This window comes from Gekko japonicus, unplaced genomic scaffold, assembly GCF_001447785.1.
Source record: "Gekko japonicus isolate JY-2015 unplaced genomic scaffold, Gekko_japonicus_V1.1 scaffold2129, whole genome shotgun sequence".
NCBI lineage: Eukaryota > Metazoa > Chordata > Lepidosauria > Squamata > Gekkonidae > Gekko > Gekko japonicus.
In genome coordinates, this window is record NW_015176516.1 from 144,663 (window position 1) to 162,235 (window position 17,573).

Genomic DNA, 17,573 nt, shown 5'->3' on the forward strand with positions numbered 1-17,573 from the left:
ATCTGCATGGGAAGGGATTCTATTCCCGCTATTTCACAGTTCCAAAGTGAGATGGAGACGTTCAACCAATAGAAGATCTAAGGGTGCTGAACTGCTTTGTGACCTACCACCACTTCCGCATGGTGTCCTTGCAGCAAATTATGCCACTTCTCCAGAAAGACGTCTGGATGGCCACCCTCTACCTCCAAGACGCATACTTTCACCTCACCATCCACCCCTCCCACCACCAATACCTATGCTTAGCAATTGGTCAACAACATTAACAACATGCAGCCCTGCCATTTGGCCTTTCAAGCGCCCCAAGAGTCTTCACAAAGACTATGATTGTGGTTGCGGCTTTCCTCCGTCTCAGGGGTATCTCCATCTATCTGTACATCGACGATTGGCTCTTGGTAGCATCCTCCAAGGACGCCCTGGTCTCAAACATCAACGAGACACTGGCACTCCTGGAAAACCTGGGCCTACAAGTCAATCGGGAAAAGTCTCAACTTCAAATTCACACCACCAGCCCTCCTTCCTAGCTGCTGTCAACTTCTACATTTTTCATAGAGGTTGATTCACGGCGGTTTGAAGGAACTGGCGGGATGTCTGCGCCCACCTCTCTGGGCATGCGTGGTGGAGTTCCTGCGCATGCCCAAGGTCTGGGCGCGAAAATCCGTTAAGAGCTTGCTACAATGCCAATCGATCCAGCGCGTGTGCACTAGATCCCATGGGTGTGAATGCACAGATGACCACTCGAAGATCATCAGTTACAGGTAAGCAACCTGTTTATCTCTCTACTCCCAGACTAACCGAGAGGGGTGACCCAAAAATGCACCTCACTGACTTCAGAAACCCCCTCCAGGAGCCTCCTTGTGTCTAGAATCCTCTGGACCCCCCCCCCAAAGGTGGGCCAGTTTGGTATGTCTCTGGAGCTTCTCTGAGACACAGCTACATAAACAGGAACTTGGGGACATCTTTTGAGAGCCATAGGGAGGTCCTGGGAGCTGTCCTGAGCCAGCACATTTACAGATTTGCTTTCATGACAAGATCCTGCTTTTATTTTATATGAACGTTGTGATTCTTAGGCTGAACAGGTATAGCCATGGGCATTTGTGAAGCCACTGATTGTAAACCAATTTTTAAATAAAGGAAAAATTACTAATTGTGGCATGGCTCTCACATACAGATGTACACAAGAAGTTGCCTGTGTTGAAGGTATATTCATATGGCCTCTTAGATAATATACAGAAGAGAGGTTTCAGAGAGTTGTGCTAACTGCAGTAGTTTTTGTAGACAGTATGGGGGCTGGTCTACTGTGAACCACAGAAGACACTTCCTGAAAAGAGCAAAAACATCTGAGATTCCCCAGATTGTTTGGCGAATGGCCTCATTACTAGATATTGGCAGTTTTTCATTGAGATGAATAGGAAGAAAAATAGGTGGCAGAGATAGAGAATCAGGGTCTGTCTGCTATTTAGTCACCAATGTTTTTTGATGCTTTCTTTTTGCCTCTGCAGATCTGTCTGTCCTGATAACCTTTGTACTGCTAGCTGGGGGGGGGGGGGGGAGGCTCAACATCTTTGAGTGGGAGAGGATGTTCTTACAATGCTTAGTGGGTATAATAAGGACTTTCTTAACACCACTAGTACAAGGCCTCCAATTTGTGCCACCTCTCCTGTGAAATGTTGATAGCTGCTGGAAATGATATCCCTGCCCCACCGTTTGGCTGTGAGCCATTTCACTGGTCAGTTTCACTCCCCCCCCCCCACTTCCAAGCAGGGGGAAGCAATCTGGACGGGTGAGACGGCTTCCAGCCATTCAAACCTAACAGTGGGGCAGGTCCGCCCGTCAGCTGCTGGATTTAAATGACTGCCAGTCATTTAACCCTTCCCAGAGGATCCTCCCCTTTCTCCCAGCCATGGCAAGCTGCAGCCAGGAGAAAGGGGGATCTGAACCGGCTGGTTCAGTTCAGGGTATTTTTGACTCAGTTCAGTTTGGGGTTCAGTTTGGGGACTGCCCTGAACCCCAAACAAAACTGGAATTTTTAGGATTGTACCCATCCCTACTTGGAAGTCACACTAAGCCATTCTGTCTCACTCAAACTGCCCATTCCAAAACCAGGGAGAGGAAACAGCAACATCGTCTTGTGCCTCGGATGCTGGCAGGAATGCCGTGGTGGACAGAGGCACAAACACTCTGAGCTACCCATACTGGCTCTGCTAAGCCTTGTACTGTCCAGCCCATGGAAAGTGTTAAATCCTGTGCTCCATGGATGAGCAGACCCCAAGTCTAGCCAATGTCAGCTCAGCTGTATTAGTGATTCAGCAGATACAAGGCTGAAACCTCAGGGCAACAGCCCTGTTTAAATAGCATGCAAAAACCACACCCAAACACACTCAACCCCCAATTTACATAACATTAGTTTCTCACAGGACACCTCCAGAGTCCCGGTGGGCTATTGTTCTAGAGCTCCAAGCTCAGCCAGTCTCTGGTACCCAGTCCTGGAATATTCCAGCCCTAATACATAACAGAAAGATCAATGCGGAACTAAATTGCATCTTCCATATCATTACTGGAACTCTGAGACCCACACAGTTGCAATGTTGTTTGTACTAGCTTGGAAGCACTGCCCCACCATCAATCCACTGCAAGGTAGTGTGTCCGCAAACAGATGGAGGATCCAGGTCACCCTTTGTTTAGACATGAATGGATGGCTCAGAGACTGAGATTCAGGTACAGATTCAAGGACACCGAACCTGTAAAATAGAAAATTGACACAGACAGAGACTGAGAGGTTGGAGTGCTACAGCTGCTGGAGTGGAGAATTGATGACTAATTAGTCATCAATTAGTCACATTGACTGAAGTAAGCTTACAGTGAATCCAGGCTGGCTTGTGCAATCTGTATAAGATTCCTGGGCAGGATTGATTGGGGTTTGACTTCCTGGGTCATGAGCTGGTGCCCCTTGTGTGAGCCACCTGAGGATGGGGCAGTATTGCTCTTTCAAGCGCCATCTCCTTACCCAGCCATTGGCTCCTCCTGACCCATCCTGATCGTGTATTCTTCCAGCTCATGTGCCCTGCTTCCTAGTTTCTACTGCCTGCTCTTTGGACTGAACCTGACTTCGTTTCTTCTTAACTCTGGTTCTCCATGTGCTACTTGTCTGGATTGGACATGTTAGCCGCTTTCAAGCACTAGCTTGCAATACTTTGTTCTTCCATATTGACCTTGATGCAAATCTCATTGCACTATTCAACTCCCTATTGATCTTCTCTCATTGCTCCATTCAACTCCAGTCTCTATCCTGCCAGGATTCACATATCAGCTCCCATGTACTTAGCTGTCTAAGGCCCACTATTGACCAAACACTAGTAACTTAGGGCCAGTTCAGGAATTTTTAATTGTAGTGGTAAAGATCTCACTGAAAGACTGAATCATCCTAATTTCTGGCTCATGTGTTTGAAAGTACTCTCGTGTGAAAAACTTGACAAGCAAGTGTAAAGAAAAGATTCCATGCTGTACTCTGTGATGGAGGAAGTTATTCATAAGGGGTGTGATTTTCACATGAATCATATGCATCATAAACAAGCAGTAAACAACTGAGAGTTGTAAATGCCCAATGCTTCTGGACACATGTTAACCTTGGTTTCAAACACAGATCTCCTCTCTGCAGGTTGCAGCATTTGCTGCAGTAGCACATAGCAGAACCCATCTTTCCCACAGGAAGAAGCCATCACAATGGAGTTGTGTTGTCTTTGTAGAGTGTATGTGCAATTTAGCATGCATATCATTGAGGACCAGTTCGCCCTATACATTTTGTATTCAAGTTGGGCATCCATCCTTGAATGCAAATATCTTATGAAAAGCAGTTCATGAGTATCGTGTAGGCTATGATGTGCTTTAAACACCAGAGTACTGGGTGAGTTTGTAGGTATGTGTTGTTTGTCCTCGTGTATGATAATGTGCTCACTGTGTAAATCATTTGGGGGCTGTATGTTACCTGGTCACTTTCGAATGGAAGAGGGAGAGAATTCTATACAAGCAGTGAAGGCTAGGTCTAGTGGACAGTCAGGTCAGGCGTTTGCTGGGCCCCTGCTCTGGCAAGGGATCACCATCCCAACCAGGCCCATAGCCACATTGGTGCACAAAGGGGCATGGCCCCACGAATCATTTCCCATAGCCCTCCGATCAGCATAGGGGTTGTTGTGAAATCTATCACACGTTTTCTGCCAATGAGAGAGGGCATTTCATTCCCTCCTCCCACCTCCTTCCCAGGCGTTGCCAATGAGGGAGAGACTCTCCTTCTCTCCTCCTGCCTCCCTCCTAGACTTTGGCAATGAGACTTTCCCTCCTCCCTCCCAGGCTTTCCCTTTGCACTTTGCTTCCTGCACAAAATAGTTGATCCAGCTGTGCTCTGAAGCAGGTGACACAGTTCTTTTCCCACCTTAGCTGGCTGCCTTGTGCCAGTTATGGATTCCTTTGACCTGGAACACTGTAGCACATTCAGGTAGAAGGGCTGGGGTGTTTTTTGGCTCTATTTTGCCTCAAGTAGGGAGTGTTCAGAGGTGGTTGGGATCAGAGGGGGGGGGTGGCAGCAGCCGCCTCTGTATTCTGCCTTTCACAAGTGGACTCATGACTATCTTTCAGTGTGTGCGGGTGCCCATGCAGCTGTTTTGGCCCTTGAAAACACTTGGGGTCAGGGGGAAGAGTTCCACATCACAAGCCCACAGTGGATTGGGGCATCACAGCATTTTACAATCATTGTAAAATTGTGATAATGAATTGGTGCTGGCACCATTTTTGCCTTTTCTTTTAACTGGGCTCACCAAGGGGGGGGGGAGTTAGTCTCTGTGTCTTTAGTGGGGAGCCTCCCCAGCTTCTCTTCCCATCTGCATGAAGTAAAAAAGCCACCCTTCCCCCTGCATGCCAGGCAGGCTGTCGCTGCAAAGGGAAAGTGTGTGTGCACATAGGGTTGCCAACTCCATGTTGGGAAATTACTGGAGATTTGGGGGATGGAGCCTGGGAAAGGTGAGGGAGGGACATTCATCAGGTATAATGCCATAGAGGCTATCCTCTGAAGTAGCCATTTTCTCCAGGGGAAGTGATCTCTCTAGTCTGGTGATTACTTCTAATTCTGGGAGATCTCCTGGCCCCACCTGGAGGTTGGCCGCCCTATTGCATTCCAGCCTGAGGGGCTCCAGTTATCCTCAAGTCTTCCTATCCAAGTTATATGGAGTCAAACCACAGCAGGGTTTTGCACTTTTTTTTTTGAGGGGAGGGGGTGAGTTCAATGGAAGATGGTGTTGTGAATCAAAGGGGCCATCCATCCAAGAAAAAGGACCTTCTTCTGTGATCTCTGTTAGCAAAGCCTTATGTCATGCTCAAGAGAAGATGTGGACACTTTTATGGTGAAGCATTGGTGGTGGTGGTGGTGGGATTCGAATTTGGCACACTGCAACCCAGGAAAGTGGAGTGGGACAATATGGGGGTGAGGATCTCCTTGCATTGACAAGACTCTGCTCATCACGTGTACAGTGGGCTCAAAGCGATGTACGGTTACTCAATATAGACAAGGGACTAACAATGTTTGTAGGGGATAGGGAAGACAACATATATTCAACATATATCCGCTCTCCTACACGCGCCGTCACTGCCTTCTGGCTTGGCTCCGTCGTTTTCCGCACGGCTGTGTGTTGGCCAGGCTTCAGGACCCGTATGTCAATCGCCACACTGCCACCGCCTGGCCGGAACATCCATTGCAGGGATTCTTTCGTAGCCGAGAAGCTATTTCGCCTTCCAAGCCTCGACCAGGACTGTAGAGGCAAGCCAGAGCAGGTTTGGGGCTTTTGTGTGTGTGTGTGGGGGGGGTGAGTTCAATGGAAGATGGCGTCGTGAAATGTACCTTCTTTTGTGCTCTCTGTTAGCAAAGCCTCGTTTCCTGTCCAGAGGAAGAAACAGACATTTTTATGGTGATCCATTGGTGCACACTGCAGCCCAGGAAAGTGAAAGTGGGGCGGTATGGGGGGTGGGGACCTTCGTGCCTCTACAAGAGTCTGTTCATCAGGTGTAAATAAAAGAAGAGGATATTTGGTTCCAAACGAAATGGATGATCGTTTTAACTTTCTTTGCAGAATGATCCCTTATGGAAACTTTGCACTGCATCATAGCTCATTCATAACGAAGTAAATAAATAATGATGTGCTCACGAGGCTTGCCAGCCTCCAGGTGGGGCCTGGAGATCTCCCACTTTTCCAACCGCTCTCCGGCTGACAGAGATCAGCTCCCCTGGAGAAAACGGCTGCTCTGGAGGGCGGGGTCTGTGGCATCGTACCCTGCAGAGGCCCCGCCCCAAGCCCCGCCCTCTCCTGGCTCCACCCCCAAAGTCTCCAGGTGTTTTCCAGCCCAGACCTGGCAGCCCTGGTGCTTATCACCACTGTACTCATCCCCCCCTAGGGCTGCCATGCCGCGGCGGGGGATCCACACGTCTTCACAGGATCCCTGCCACGGGGGAGAGCGATACGCGTTGCACCGCCGTCGGCGGTGCAACGCGTATTGCTGTCCCCCGCGGCAGGGATCCTGTGAAGACGTGCGGATCCCCCGCCGCGGCTTGGCAGCCCTATCCCCCCCCCCAATAACAATTTTCTAGCCACAGGCCTGATCCCAACCGATTGCCATTGTCCCTTTGAATAAGAGAAATCTCATTTGGCCCATCTCATCTCTTTCACATTAAGTGGGCTCGAGAGTGTCTTGCCCACGGTACCCCCCAAATGCTGAAACTGCATCTAATGTGGCTGTAGGAGAGCGGATTTGTCTGTGATTCAGAGGGAACGGTGTTGTTTGCCTCTAGCCCCATAGAACCACAAAGGGTTGGGTGTCTGTGTGAGAGGGGGAATTTATGACGTCTACTGTATGCCTGCAGCCTGGTCTGAACATGAGCATTTTCTGCTGATTCATTCAATATCTGCGGAATCCTGATTCTATATAAAGATAAAATACAAGCAGCAAAGCAGTGAGTTAAAAGGACCATCAAACATGCCGGTTTTTGGCTGCCGCTGGAGCCATTGGAAAAGGAATAACTAATTAGCAGGCTGAGTTTACTTTAATTTCCTCCTACTACTACTGCTGCCAACATTGAAGTCAATAAAAGCTAGAAATCCTTGCAATTCAACCTGGCTGCAGCTAGGGCTGTAAATAAAGCCGCAGCCAGAAAACTTCCTAGACAGGCCTTGGTACAGTGCGGGCTCTGTTCCCATTAGGTTGGCTGACTAGATGTGGAAAGAGGGAGATTCCTCATGCAGTAGCAGGCCCTGTCAGTAACACACCAGAAGGGCTGTGCTCCTGCTAAGGTAGGAGCCGTGGTGAGGGAGCAGATATCTGGTATACTGGGTGAGCAGCTGTGGATGTACAGGCTTCAATGTAAATCCAAACTCCTGGAAAAAATTCTTTGTTCTTAGTCTGATTTCTGGACCAAAAAAGCTGCATTCCTGATTCATTAAAATCCATGTGAACTTCAGTGTTGGTTCTCCTCTGGGTAGGATTTTAGCTAGCACCCAATATTATTCCTGGCATAGGGCATATCTGCACTGCAGGCAAACTATTAGGTGCAATATTGGCTCACTCCTTGTGGATGAGTGGAGAGACAACGCAAATTTAGTCATAGGCTCTTGAACACAAGTTGTTTCTGCATGGGTTATTCTAGAGCAACTGGCCTGTCCCTGAAGAATATCTGGCTAGGAATTCTAATTTGCATAATTACTGGGACTGTGTTTAAAACAACAAACACCCACACCCCAACAACCCCTCTTGCAAGCATGGTGCAGTTGGGCATTCATTTGGCTTTTTTGTATTTGGTTTCTGGTTCCGAATTTGCACAACTTGCATGGATGAAAAGGATGGCATGGAACATTTTGTACAAGAAAGCCTGGCCCCTGGCATCTTATCTTAAAATGTCAGATAGCAGGGCTGGGAAAGCCCATTTCCTTAGACCCTGGAAAGATGCCACTAGTTAAGAACAGACAAGACTATTCTGGTCAGCTATTAAGCAACGCCATGTATCCTAAGCCAGCCACTTAGTGAGAATGGCTACTGTAGCTCATCTTTGATTTACTTTGCTTTCTTCCAATTCTCATAATGGAAACCATTATGGCAGAATTTGGTCATTTATTCAGCATTTAATCAGAGGGGAGATCCCATGGGAAAACTCTCTTTTTTTTACCCAAGAGTGCAAGTAAAAAGGATAAACAAGTCCTGGCACTGGATTTGCAGGATGTCTACCAAAATTATTTTGTAGCTGATGCAGCAGCAATGGGCAATGTACATCTTTATGTTATAGCACAAGATGTCAGTTTAGATTACACCAAACAGATGCCGGGGAGATATGTGTTACTCCATGGACCTCTTAGTTCAATGCATAAAACAGATGCTGCAAATCAACACTGATCTGTAATAAATATCTAGCGCAGAGAGAGAGAGAGCTCTGAAACGGCTACTAAACTGTGTGGCCACAGCACCATCTTCTGGCGAGAAGAACAGACTCTCTGAGCAAGCCAATAACTAGGGATGGACACAAACTGAACCACAAAGCAAAATTCATCATTTATTTTCTCCTGTTCATGGTTTGCAAATCGACGATTGTGACAGGTCTACCATCATGAACTTCCACAAACCTTTGAAGCAGTTCATGGTGGTTCATAGTGGTTTATGGACAGAACAGAAAGCAGGGGTTTAAAGGGACTCCAAATCCATTTAAACCCTAGCTTTCTGTTCCCCCCAAAAGCCACAAAAACAGCTGTTTCAGGCTGTCTTGTGTAGTCCCTTTAAGGTTTAAAAGGAGTGTCCTAGAGAACCTGAAACAGCTGAGTGGAGGGGAGCAGGTCGCTCCCTGTCACTCAGCTGTTTTTCTGGCTTTCTGCAAGTCAAGCTCCATTTAGGGACTTTAAATGGGGTTTGTGGGCCATGAACTAGTCGGGTTGTAAACAAACCTCCTGTTTCAGTTTGATTCATGGTTTGGCCATGAACCACAAACTGACACAAACGGCATTTTTCCAGTTTGTGTCCATCCCTACCAATAACACCTTGTCCTTTGCAGGAAAGCTGGCATTGTCAAGGGCTCCTAAGAAGGGCGTCCCACCAAGTAGACACACACACATATACACACTCTCTCACTCACACACACATACAATCGTTCAGGGAATTATCACAGGGGTGTGAAGAACAGGGTTTATTGTGCATCAGATGGCTTATAGCCATTGGCCATTTATCATTTATTCATGCAAGACTTTAATACCTTGCCTTTCCAAAAAAAAGTGTCCAAGACAGTTAACATAAATCAAAATAAGTCATTTTTTAAAAAAATATATAAAATACACCAATATACAGTAGCAAGATAAAACAGTGACATAATTTGCAGAACTAAAACAAATACAATAATATGATCATAAATAACGTCAAAATACACTGTGGAATACTTTTATATAGCAGCAGATAAAACGTTAAAATAAAACGTTTAAATATTAAAAGCAGATTACAATCTTTTATGTATCAGTGGATAAAGTTCTCAGCTCAATACACTTAGTGTAGTATAGTGTAGTGTAGTGTATAGTGTAGTATAATGTAACCAGTTTGGTGTAGTGTTTGAGTGTGAGGACTCTAACCTGGGAGAACCGGGTTTGATTCCCCACTCCTCCACTTGCACATGGCTGGATGACCTTGGGCAAGCCGTAGTTCTGATAAGAGCTGTTCTTGAAAAAGAGCCGTTTCTGACAGAGCTCTCTCAGCCCCACCTACCTTACAGGGTGTCTGTTGTGGGGAGGGGAAGGGGAAGGAATTTGTCAGCCGCTCTGAGACACCTTTGGGTAGTGAAGGACGGGGTATAAATCCATTCTCTTCTTCTTCTTCTTAGTGCACATGTGGTGAATTGTTTATTTTAGATATTTATACCCTGCTTTTTTTCTCCCAATAGGGACTTAGTTTACAACATCATTCTCCTCTCCTCAATTTCATCTTCATAACAACCACCTTGTGAAATAGGTTAGGCTGAAAGAAAGAGAGAGAGAGAGATCCAGTGAGAGCTTCCACAGCAAAATAGGGATTCAAACAGGAGTCTCCCTGACCTAACGCTTGAAGCACTATACCACACTAGCTCTCAACAATGAACAACAGTTATATAAGTATCACAAAAGAGCAAGATTTTGAGTTTCCTAGGATGCTTCAACAGACTGATGTGCAGTAAAAAATAGTGAGGGTGAAAAGATCCCGGGTTTGGACATTATGATATGGTCCCCCTCGTGCTTCTCTCCAACAGCCGAGTAGCCACCCTCCACTTCTGTGGTACTCACTTCCTCTGCCGCTAGCACTTCTGTATGCAGAAGGGCTCCTTGAAAAACATTGTTCTTACTCACCTGGAATTGCTAGTGGCAGAGGAAGCCATCACCACAGTAGAAAAAAGCCTCCGCAGCAGCTGGGGGAACAATGTCCTAAGATCCAAGTCAATGTCTGCAGTCTACAGACTCTTCAAATGGAAGATAGGCTATGTTGCAGAGCCAAAGAGACTGGGGGCCCGTTCACACAGCAAATTTGCCCCGCGGGAGGGACGGCTTGCCTGCGGATTAAAGCTGCACGATCATAGCTGAACATCTGGGAAACATCGCACTCCCGTCTCTGACCCGCAGCTTCGGCCCGAAGGCGCGGATTTAAAAGCTACCGGGAACCATGTACTAGTTTCCCGATAATGCGCGGTGCATGCGGATGTCTGATCAGGAAGCCCGTCGCAGCCAGCGCCCATTGGCATCCGATGCATGCCTTGCTGCTGTGTTGCTTAGCATGGTGTGATCAGCTGCCGGAGGCTTGGGCATGGAGCCTCGGGGGAAGGTGAGATCGCGCTACCACGCGTCTTTTTGCTCCGGCTCAAAAAGCCTCCCATCCCCTGCGGATTATCCCGCTCAAGTGACCGGGGCCTGGATAGTGTTGGATGCAAAACAAGTTCCAAAATACCACAACATTACTGGGATAGAGAAGCTGAAAAACTGTGGGGGGGGGGAGCATTCTTCTTTGAAAATGCAGAAGCCAGAAGCACATTTTTCACTTGGGACATTATAGTTGCGAGAAATCTTCTCTTCCAGCTCTTATCTTTAGAACCATGTTGTGAGATAAATTAACTTACCTGGCCCAAGGTCATCCAGTGGCCTTCAGGGTGCAGTGAGGATTTGAACTGTGTGTGGAAGCAGCTGGTCTTACACTACATAAAAGGATACCAATATATGCATATATTTTTACTTAAGAAAATGGCTAGTCAATGGGTTTATGTATAAAAGAAAATGAGCCTGTGTAGTGTCAGCAGCGTCATTTCCATATTCGGCCTTAAGAGTCGTTGAAGCGTTATCATCTGTACACAGGCTCTGAGGTCGCCACATGATAACTGCTAATGCGTTGTGATGTTAAGGATCTCAAAGTCTCCTGGCTGGGAACCTGACCTGTTATGGATGTTTGCTTGGATATTTCTCCCTGCTAACACTGATAGGAGAAGCTAATCTTGATAATCTTGGACTTTCTGGCTAAGGAATGCAGTTTGCTGATGAGAAGGACTTCGATGAGACAGTTTATGTGCAGGAAGAACAGGTTTCGCTAACTTTTTTTGACTGATTCATGGGGGAAAGTGTAAACATACTACTAGAGGGAATTTCATTTACACGAGGAATCTGCTGTGCATTTCTGCTGGCCGAGATGGATTCTCAAGACATCTAAACAACCAGTTTAAAGTGAGCCTCAACCATATCTTTAAAAAAAATCCAATTGAGACTATTTGGACCCCCAAATTGGTAGGACGGGCGCCTTTTATTAACAATGAAATTACACCTTAGTCAATATGAATTGTTCCCACTAACTTTATTTGCATATTAATAATCTGTCTAGTCCATTATGAATGAGAATAGACAGTCTCATCTCCCACAAAATTCGCTTTTTGAATAATACTCCAAAGCAAGATTTCTGAGAGCACAGGATCTTCTGGCATTTGATTATATGAAACAAGCCATGGGGTTGTTTTGCACTGAGGAGCTATCATTTCACTGCTTGCTTTATTCATCTCCTGCACTAGATTACATAAAGCACCAGATGTTCCTAACCCCTTTATACCTTTAAAGTAAAGGTAAAGGTTCCCTTGCTCGAAAGCCAGTCGAGTCCGACTCTCATCTCCGTTTCCAAGCTGAAGAGCCGGCGCTGTCCGAAGACGTTTCTGTGGTCATGTGGCCGGCATGACTAAACACCGAGGCGCACGGAACGCTGTTACCTTCCCACCAAAGTGGTACCTATTTATCTACTTGCAATTTCTTGCTTTCGAACTGCTAGGTTGGCAGGAGCTGGAACTAGAGACGGGAGCTCACTCCGTCATGCGGCACACTCGGGTCTCGAACTGCTGAACTACCGACCTTCCACAGCCTGCAGTTCAGTGTCTTAACCACTTGAGCCACCGCACCTTTACCATTGATTATATTCAGAGAGTTTTGTTCTCATTTGACATAGATGAGTTCCCTCCACAGTCCTATTGAGTGGCATGGGGTGCCCCCCCACCCCCATTTCCAGCTCTTTAAGGAAGATGCTGATTTAGCAGAGGGAAGGGGCAGCAGGTTGAAGGTGGGGCAGACTCAAGAGAATGAGCCAACACTGAACACCAAAGGCCAATTGTCTCTCTAATCCAGCATCCTCTTTCCCACACAGGTAACCCGATGCCTTAGAAGGCACAACAGCAGAAGCACAGAAGCCAATGCCTTACCCTGCACTGCTACCCTCCTAGCAACTGGCATTTGGAGGCACACCACTTTCATACTTTGTGGTCCAATTTAGCCAATTGAGCCTTTCCTCCATGAATTTGTGCAGTCTCATAGTGGCTATCACCTCATCCACAAGTTAATTGCGTGTTGTATGAGGGAGTGCTTTAAAAAAAAATTGTCCTAAATCTACTGCCCATTAATTTCATTGGTTTCCCCAAGTTATTGTATTTTGGGAGAGGAAGAAAACATCCCCTATCCATTTCCTCCACATCATGCATTAGTCATCTTTGTTCTAAACTAAAAATTTGCAAGCTGAACTATGTATTGCTGGCATTTAGGGACGATAGAGAACGAGACAAAAAGGCATGTAAAGGTGGCCTAACTACACTTTATACTTGGCTCTGTTCTCCAACCTGAAACAGATTGGGAAAACAGGTTGGGAAAAGGGCAGGGCGGAAAGATCTCAGCCCTCTCTCTCCATATGCCATGGTCCTGATCTGAATTGGCCTGGTCAGACCTGGGAAGAGCAGAATGTCAAAAAACTTCTCTCCGTGCAACCAGTAGATGTCTCTACAGACAGCTTGACATCCTGAAGTACATGGAATATCTCAGCCAAGTGAGTGGAAGTGAGGCAACCAGTGGTTTAAGTATTTTTCTTCCATCCCAGCTCACTTTCAGTATCAGTGCCAAGCTGGGAGAAAATTGCTTAAAGGAAAGAGTACAGCAAAGTAAGGGAGGGGAAAGGATAGTTAGCTCCCCCCACCCACGTGCACCAGTTTCTGTCAACAATAGACCTCATTACTACCTTTACTTGACATATAATCATGGAATCCTTGAACCGCATCTAGTTGGACCTTGAAACAGCAAAACTGGGATGCAGTTTAGGGGTGGTAAAATGTGCTGCCTTGAGCCATAATATCACTAGCACTGGTCCCACTTTGGAAGAGAAGCATGTCTAGCAGTCCAGCTAGAAGTTGCCCCTTCCCTGCCTCTTTCCTCCTCCTTCCTTGTAACACCTTGTTGAACAACATCACACTATTCATAACTCTGCCACCAGTTAGTATCCATTAATGGCTGGCATGACTGGAAGAATAAAGATGGCACATGATACATTGCAATGTATTAGACATTGGAAGGAAGGGACATGGATTAGCTGCAGCTCTGAGTCTTCTGCAACGTCCACATAGATCCTAAGGTGATATTGTGGATGCGCTCTGCACACGGGTTCCATAGGGTAGCTGTTCTAGAATGGGGCTCCCTTGTCTCTTTAGGATATTTTTGAGCACGATGCTTACACCCAGCCCTGTGCTGGAACCACTTTCCCCACGGCCATCAGAGGAAACAACTGACTGGGGTGGGGACGGACGTCTTCTTGCCTTGGGCTATGACAGTGGTAAGAGTGGCCCTGGGGCTCCGAGCTGCTGATGGAAGGGGATGGTTGTGGGTATTGCGTGCTGACTGTGCCTTCTTTTGCAGAGCCCCTGTGAGACGCTGGCTCGCCACTCCGAGGGCACTTACCCCACTGGCCTCCTGCCCAACCATCGCCATCACCACCACTACTCGCCCCAGGGGGTCTTCGAGGATTTCGCTTGCTAGGCCAGCTTGTGCACTGCTCCCTCAAGTTGCAGCAGTGCTTCCGGAGCAGCTTCAGGACCAGTGGATCCCACCTTGTGCCGACAGGCCTGCCAAAGCCAAGCCAAGCCAAGCCACCTTCTCCTACTTCCCACGGCTTCCAAAAGGCATACGATGCTTTAATCCTCTTCCTCCCACTTCTTCCCCTCCCGCTGTGCCCCGCCCATTACCCCCGGCCACTTAGGGGCTCCGTGCCCCCCCCTGTTGAAGCACACAGAGAGCATCAGCTGCCGAGTCCAGGAGGTGGATGGGGCTCCAAACCGCTATCCACTGACAGGAGAGTCGCCTTTTCTCAGCTCCAAAGTGGGAGGAAGGGCAAGGGGCACATGGAGCACGGCAGGCAGCAAGATGCAGTCGTGGAAAGGAGAGACAGGAATCCATCCCAGGCCCCGTGCCGACATGGCAGCACCAACCAACCAGCTGCTCACAACCCTGCATGGCAGAGTCCGCCGCTGCCACGGTTTGATCCCTCTCACTTTGTACTGCCCATTCCAACGTTAAAATCCCTTCTTACACCCCATCCTCTCAGAAACACACACTGCAGCCATGGCAGTATTATGCACACGTCCACAAGAGGAGTCAGGGCGGAACAGAAGCTCTGTGTCCCATCGCCTGCAGTTGGGCCGTTGCCATGCTCACTTCTGCCCACTTGTTGCTGTCTGCTGCACATGCGTCTGCTGTGCCCACAAGGAGGTTCAAGACCCTAGACCTTGCCCTTTGAAAGGGGTTCCAGGCGGTGCCCTCTTACTACATGGGCATTAGCCTTTCCCCATCAGTCCAAGGCTGGCCACCTGTCATCCTGCCCTCACAACTGTATATTTGTATATAACTGTTTCAGGCCTGTGGTTTTTAGCCAGACATCAAGTGTGTCATTGCTCCAGCTGCCCCCTGCTGGTGTCACCAAGAACTGCTGGTAGTGCTGGGCACTGACATAGGCATCAAATCTCAGGTTTCCTCCAGCCCAAGTGCAGAGAGACAAGCCCAGCAGGGGGCTGCTGGCCAGCAACAAAGCCCGAGTTTCCCCAGGACACCTTTTCCCCAGATGTACAGCCTTCTCCCCACCACCACTTCTCCCCATCCTTCACCTCCAGCAGCATTCATTGGGATTCAGGGTCCAAGCCACAACCACCCCACCTCTGTGAGAAAGGAGTCGGACGCTTTGGAGTCCCTTAGGGTACCACAGAGGTTCTACAGCTCTACCTGGTCCTCTAGAACCAGGACTCCAGGTTACAGCACTCGATAACAGAATTGTCCTGTCAATTTAACACCCCAGCGAGTGGACATCATACCACCTGCGGGAACATGGATGAATTCCCAAGGGAAGGGGGATGGTCATGCCTCCTAAATGTGCGAAGGGAGGTTGTTAATCATCTAGCTTTGTGGTAGGACTCTTGAGTAAATGTACAACAGCAAAAGCTGTCCAAACCACCTTTGTGTTATGTTTGTGGGGTGTCAGAGTATTCCAGAGGGCCCCTAGTATGTGCCATCAAAACTTTAAGAATCTTCATGGTATAATGGGAGCACTGAAATCCTATGGAATTATGCTGCGCCGCCGGACTGTCCCCTCGCAAGAAGATCTGCTACAACAGAATAAGGTTGCCTGGTAGGCTTCTCACCTTCCCTACAAAAACAGAAAAAGGGTTCCTGGTAGGCTTCTCACCTCCCCTACCCATATGTGGCCCTAGATTAGGATTGTTTGAATTAGAATTGTAAGCCGCTCAGAGCCCCTAGGGGGTGAGCGGGATAGAAGCCGAAGGATAAATAAATAAATAAGTTCTCTTGGGGGTACATTTCAGGAAGGAATGTGGCACTTAGAGAAATATGCTGCAAATACCGCCCCACGTCGTCTTGTCCATCAGTTACAACACCAGACTCATGTATGTACCCATCAGAAAGCCACAAGCATAAAGGCATTTGGCTGCTGTAGTGGGATGAAGAAGCTGATACAGCCAGCCTGACTGCCTACCCACTGGAGATGTGTGGGGCTCCAGGGGGTACAGCCCTCCAGGCTGCGTGGGGCTCTGCCAGGGATTCCCCCAGGCGTGACTTATCATCTTCACAACTGTACCGAGCGCGAGTCGCTGTTTTACAAATGTACAAGTATCTCACAATAAAGAGGCACAAATTAGAATTCCAGCCAGGTCAGCAGTGTTGTCGGTGACTCTGTCCAGCTAATGTCTGCAACTCTCTCCTGCATGGTATTTCAGGTATTCCATGGTATTCTTCACCACTAACACGGATGCTTCTGTGACTGGCAAGCACCATAGATCTCTCCTCCTGCCAGATAGTGCCTCCGTCCGTCCAGTCCTCAACACTCTCTGTCCCAGCTTCGAGTAACGTTTGAAGAGACTGACACAAGCAGCTGTGCCGCCCTCGCTCTCCTGTGTCCCCCACTTGCATTGGTCAATTTCACACTATTGGCCGTGGGGCCGCAAAATGCGGCCCCACGGCCAATAGTGTGAAATTGACCAATGCAAGTGGGGAAAACAGGAGAGCTGCTTGTGGGGAATCGGTCCAAGTGTTTACAAGATCAGATTTTTAAATCTGAGTGTTTCAGTCTGATACATACCACGTGCTGGCCAAAAAGGAAGGAAGGAATGAACAGAAACCACCGACAGCTCATTTTCAAGAGGCTCTAAAACCTGCTTTTTAGCTTTATAGTAAACATAGCAATGATAGGTATATAGAGAGGCATTTTCTGTCACTACTGAACCATGCATTCATAAGTAAAGTCCAGTCACTTCCCAGCCAATCACCTCTTGGCATGGATGGATGCACATCAGGCTGGGTTAGCAACATCTGTTTCACCAATCATTGATGCCCTGATCTCCCGCCTAAACCTACTGTCCAATGAGCATCTTCTCCCCAGCTGGCAACCTGACAACCCATCACCTTCCCCTGACTCACAGTGGGCATGGAAGGGTTAGCAACATCTGTCACACCAATCACTGATGCCCTGATTTCCTGCCAAAATGTGCTGTCCAATGAGGTCCTGGTATCCAGGTGGCAGATGTAGCCATCTCATGTATCCCAGTGGAGTCCAGGCATTCCAATGGGGTCTCTATTGCACTGTTTTGGTGTTGTGTCATAGCGCTATAGCGGTATAAAACGAACGTTCAAAAAAAAAAAGGATGGAGATCGCCTGCACGGGTGAAAAAGGGCAGGAAAATAAAGCGGCACAGGAGGAAGCAC

At 47.8% G+C, this 17,573-nt stretch overlaps 1 protein-coding gene across 1 annotated transcript in view; it reads left to right on the top strand.

Annotated features, from left to right (window-relative positions):
- Positions 1-15,986, top strand: part of ASIC4 (acid sensing ion channel subunit family member 4) — a 123,827-nt gene extending 107,841 nt beyond the window's left edge. The window contains exon 10 of the mRNA XM_015427372.1: positions 14,226-15,986. Within this exon, the coding sequence (XP_015282858.1) occupies positions 14,226-14,345 (120 nt within the window). The 3' untranslated portion in view covers positions 14,346-15,986. The remainder of the gene's footprint in view (positions 1-14,225) is intronic.
- Positions 15,987-17,573: the final 1,587 nt, after the last annotated feature.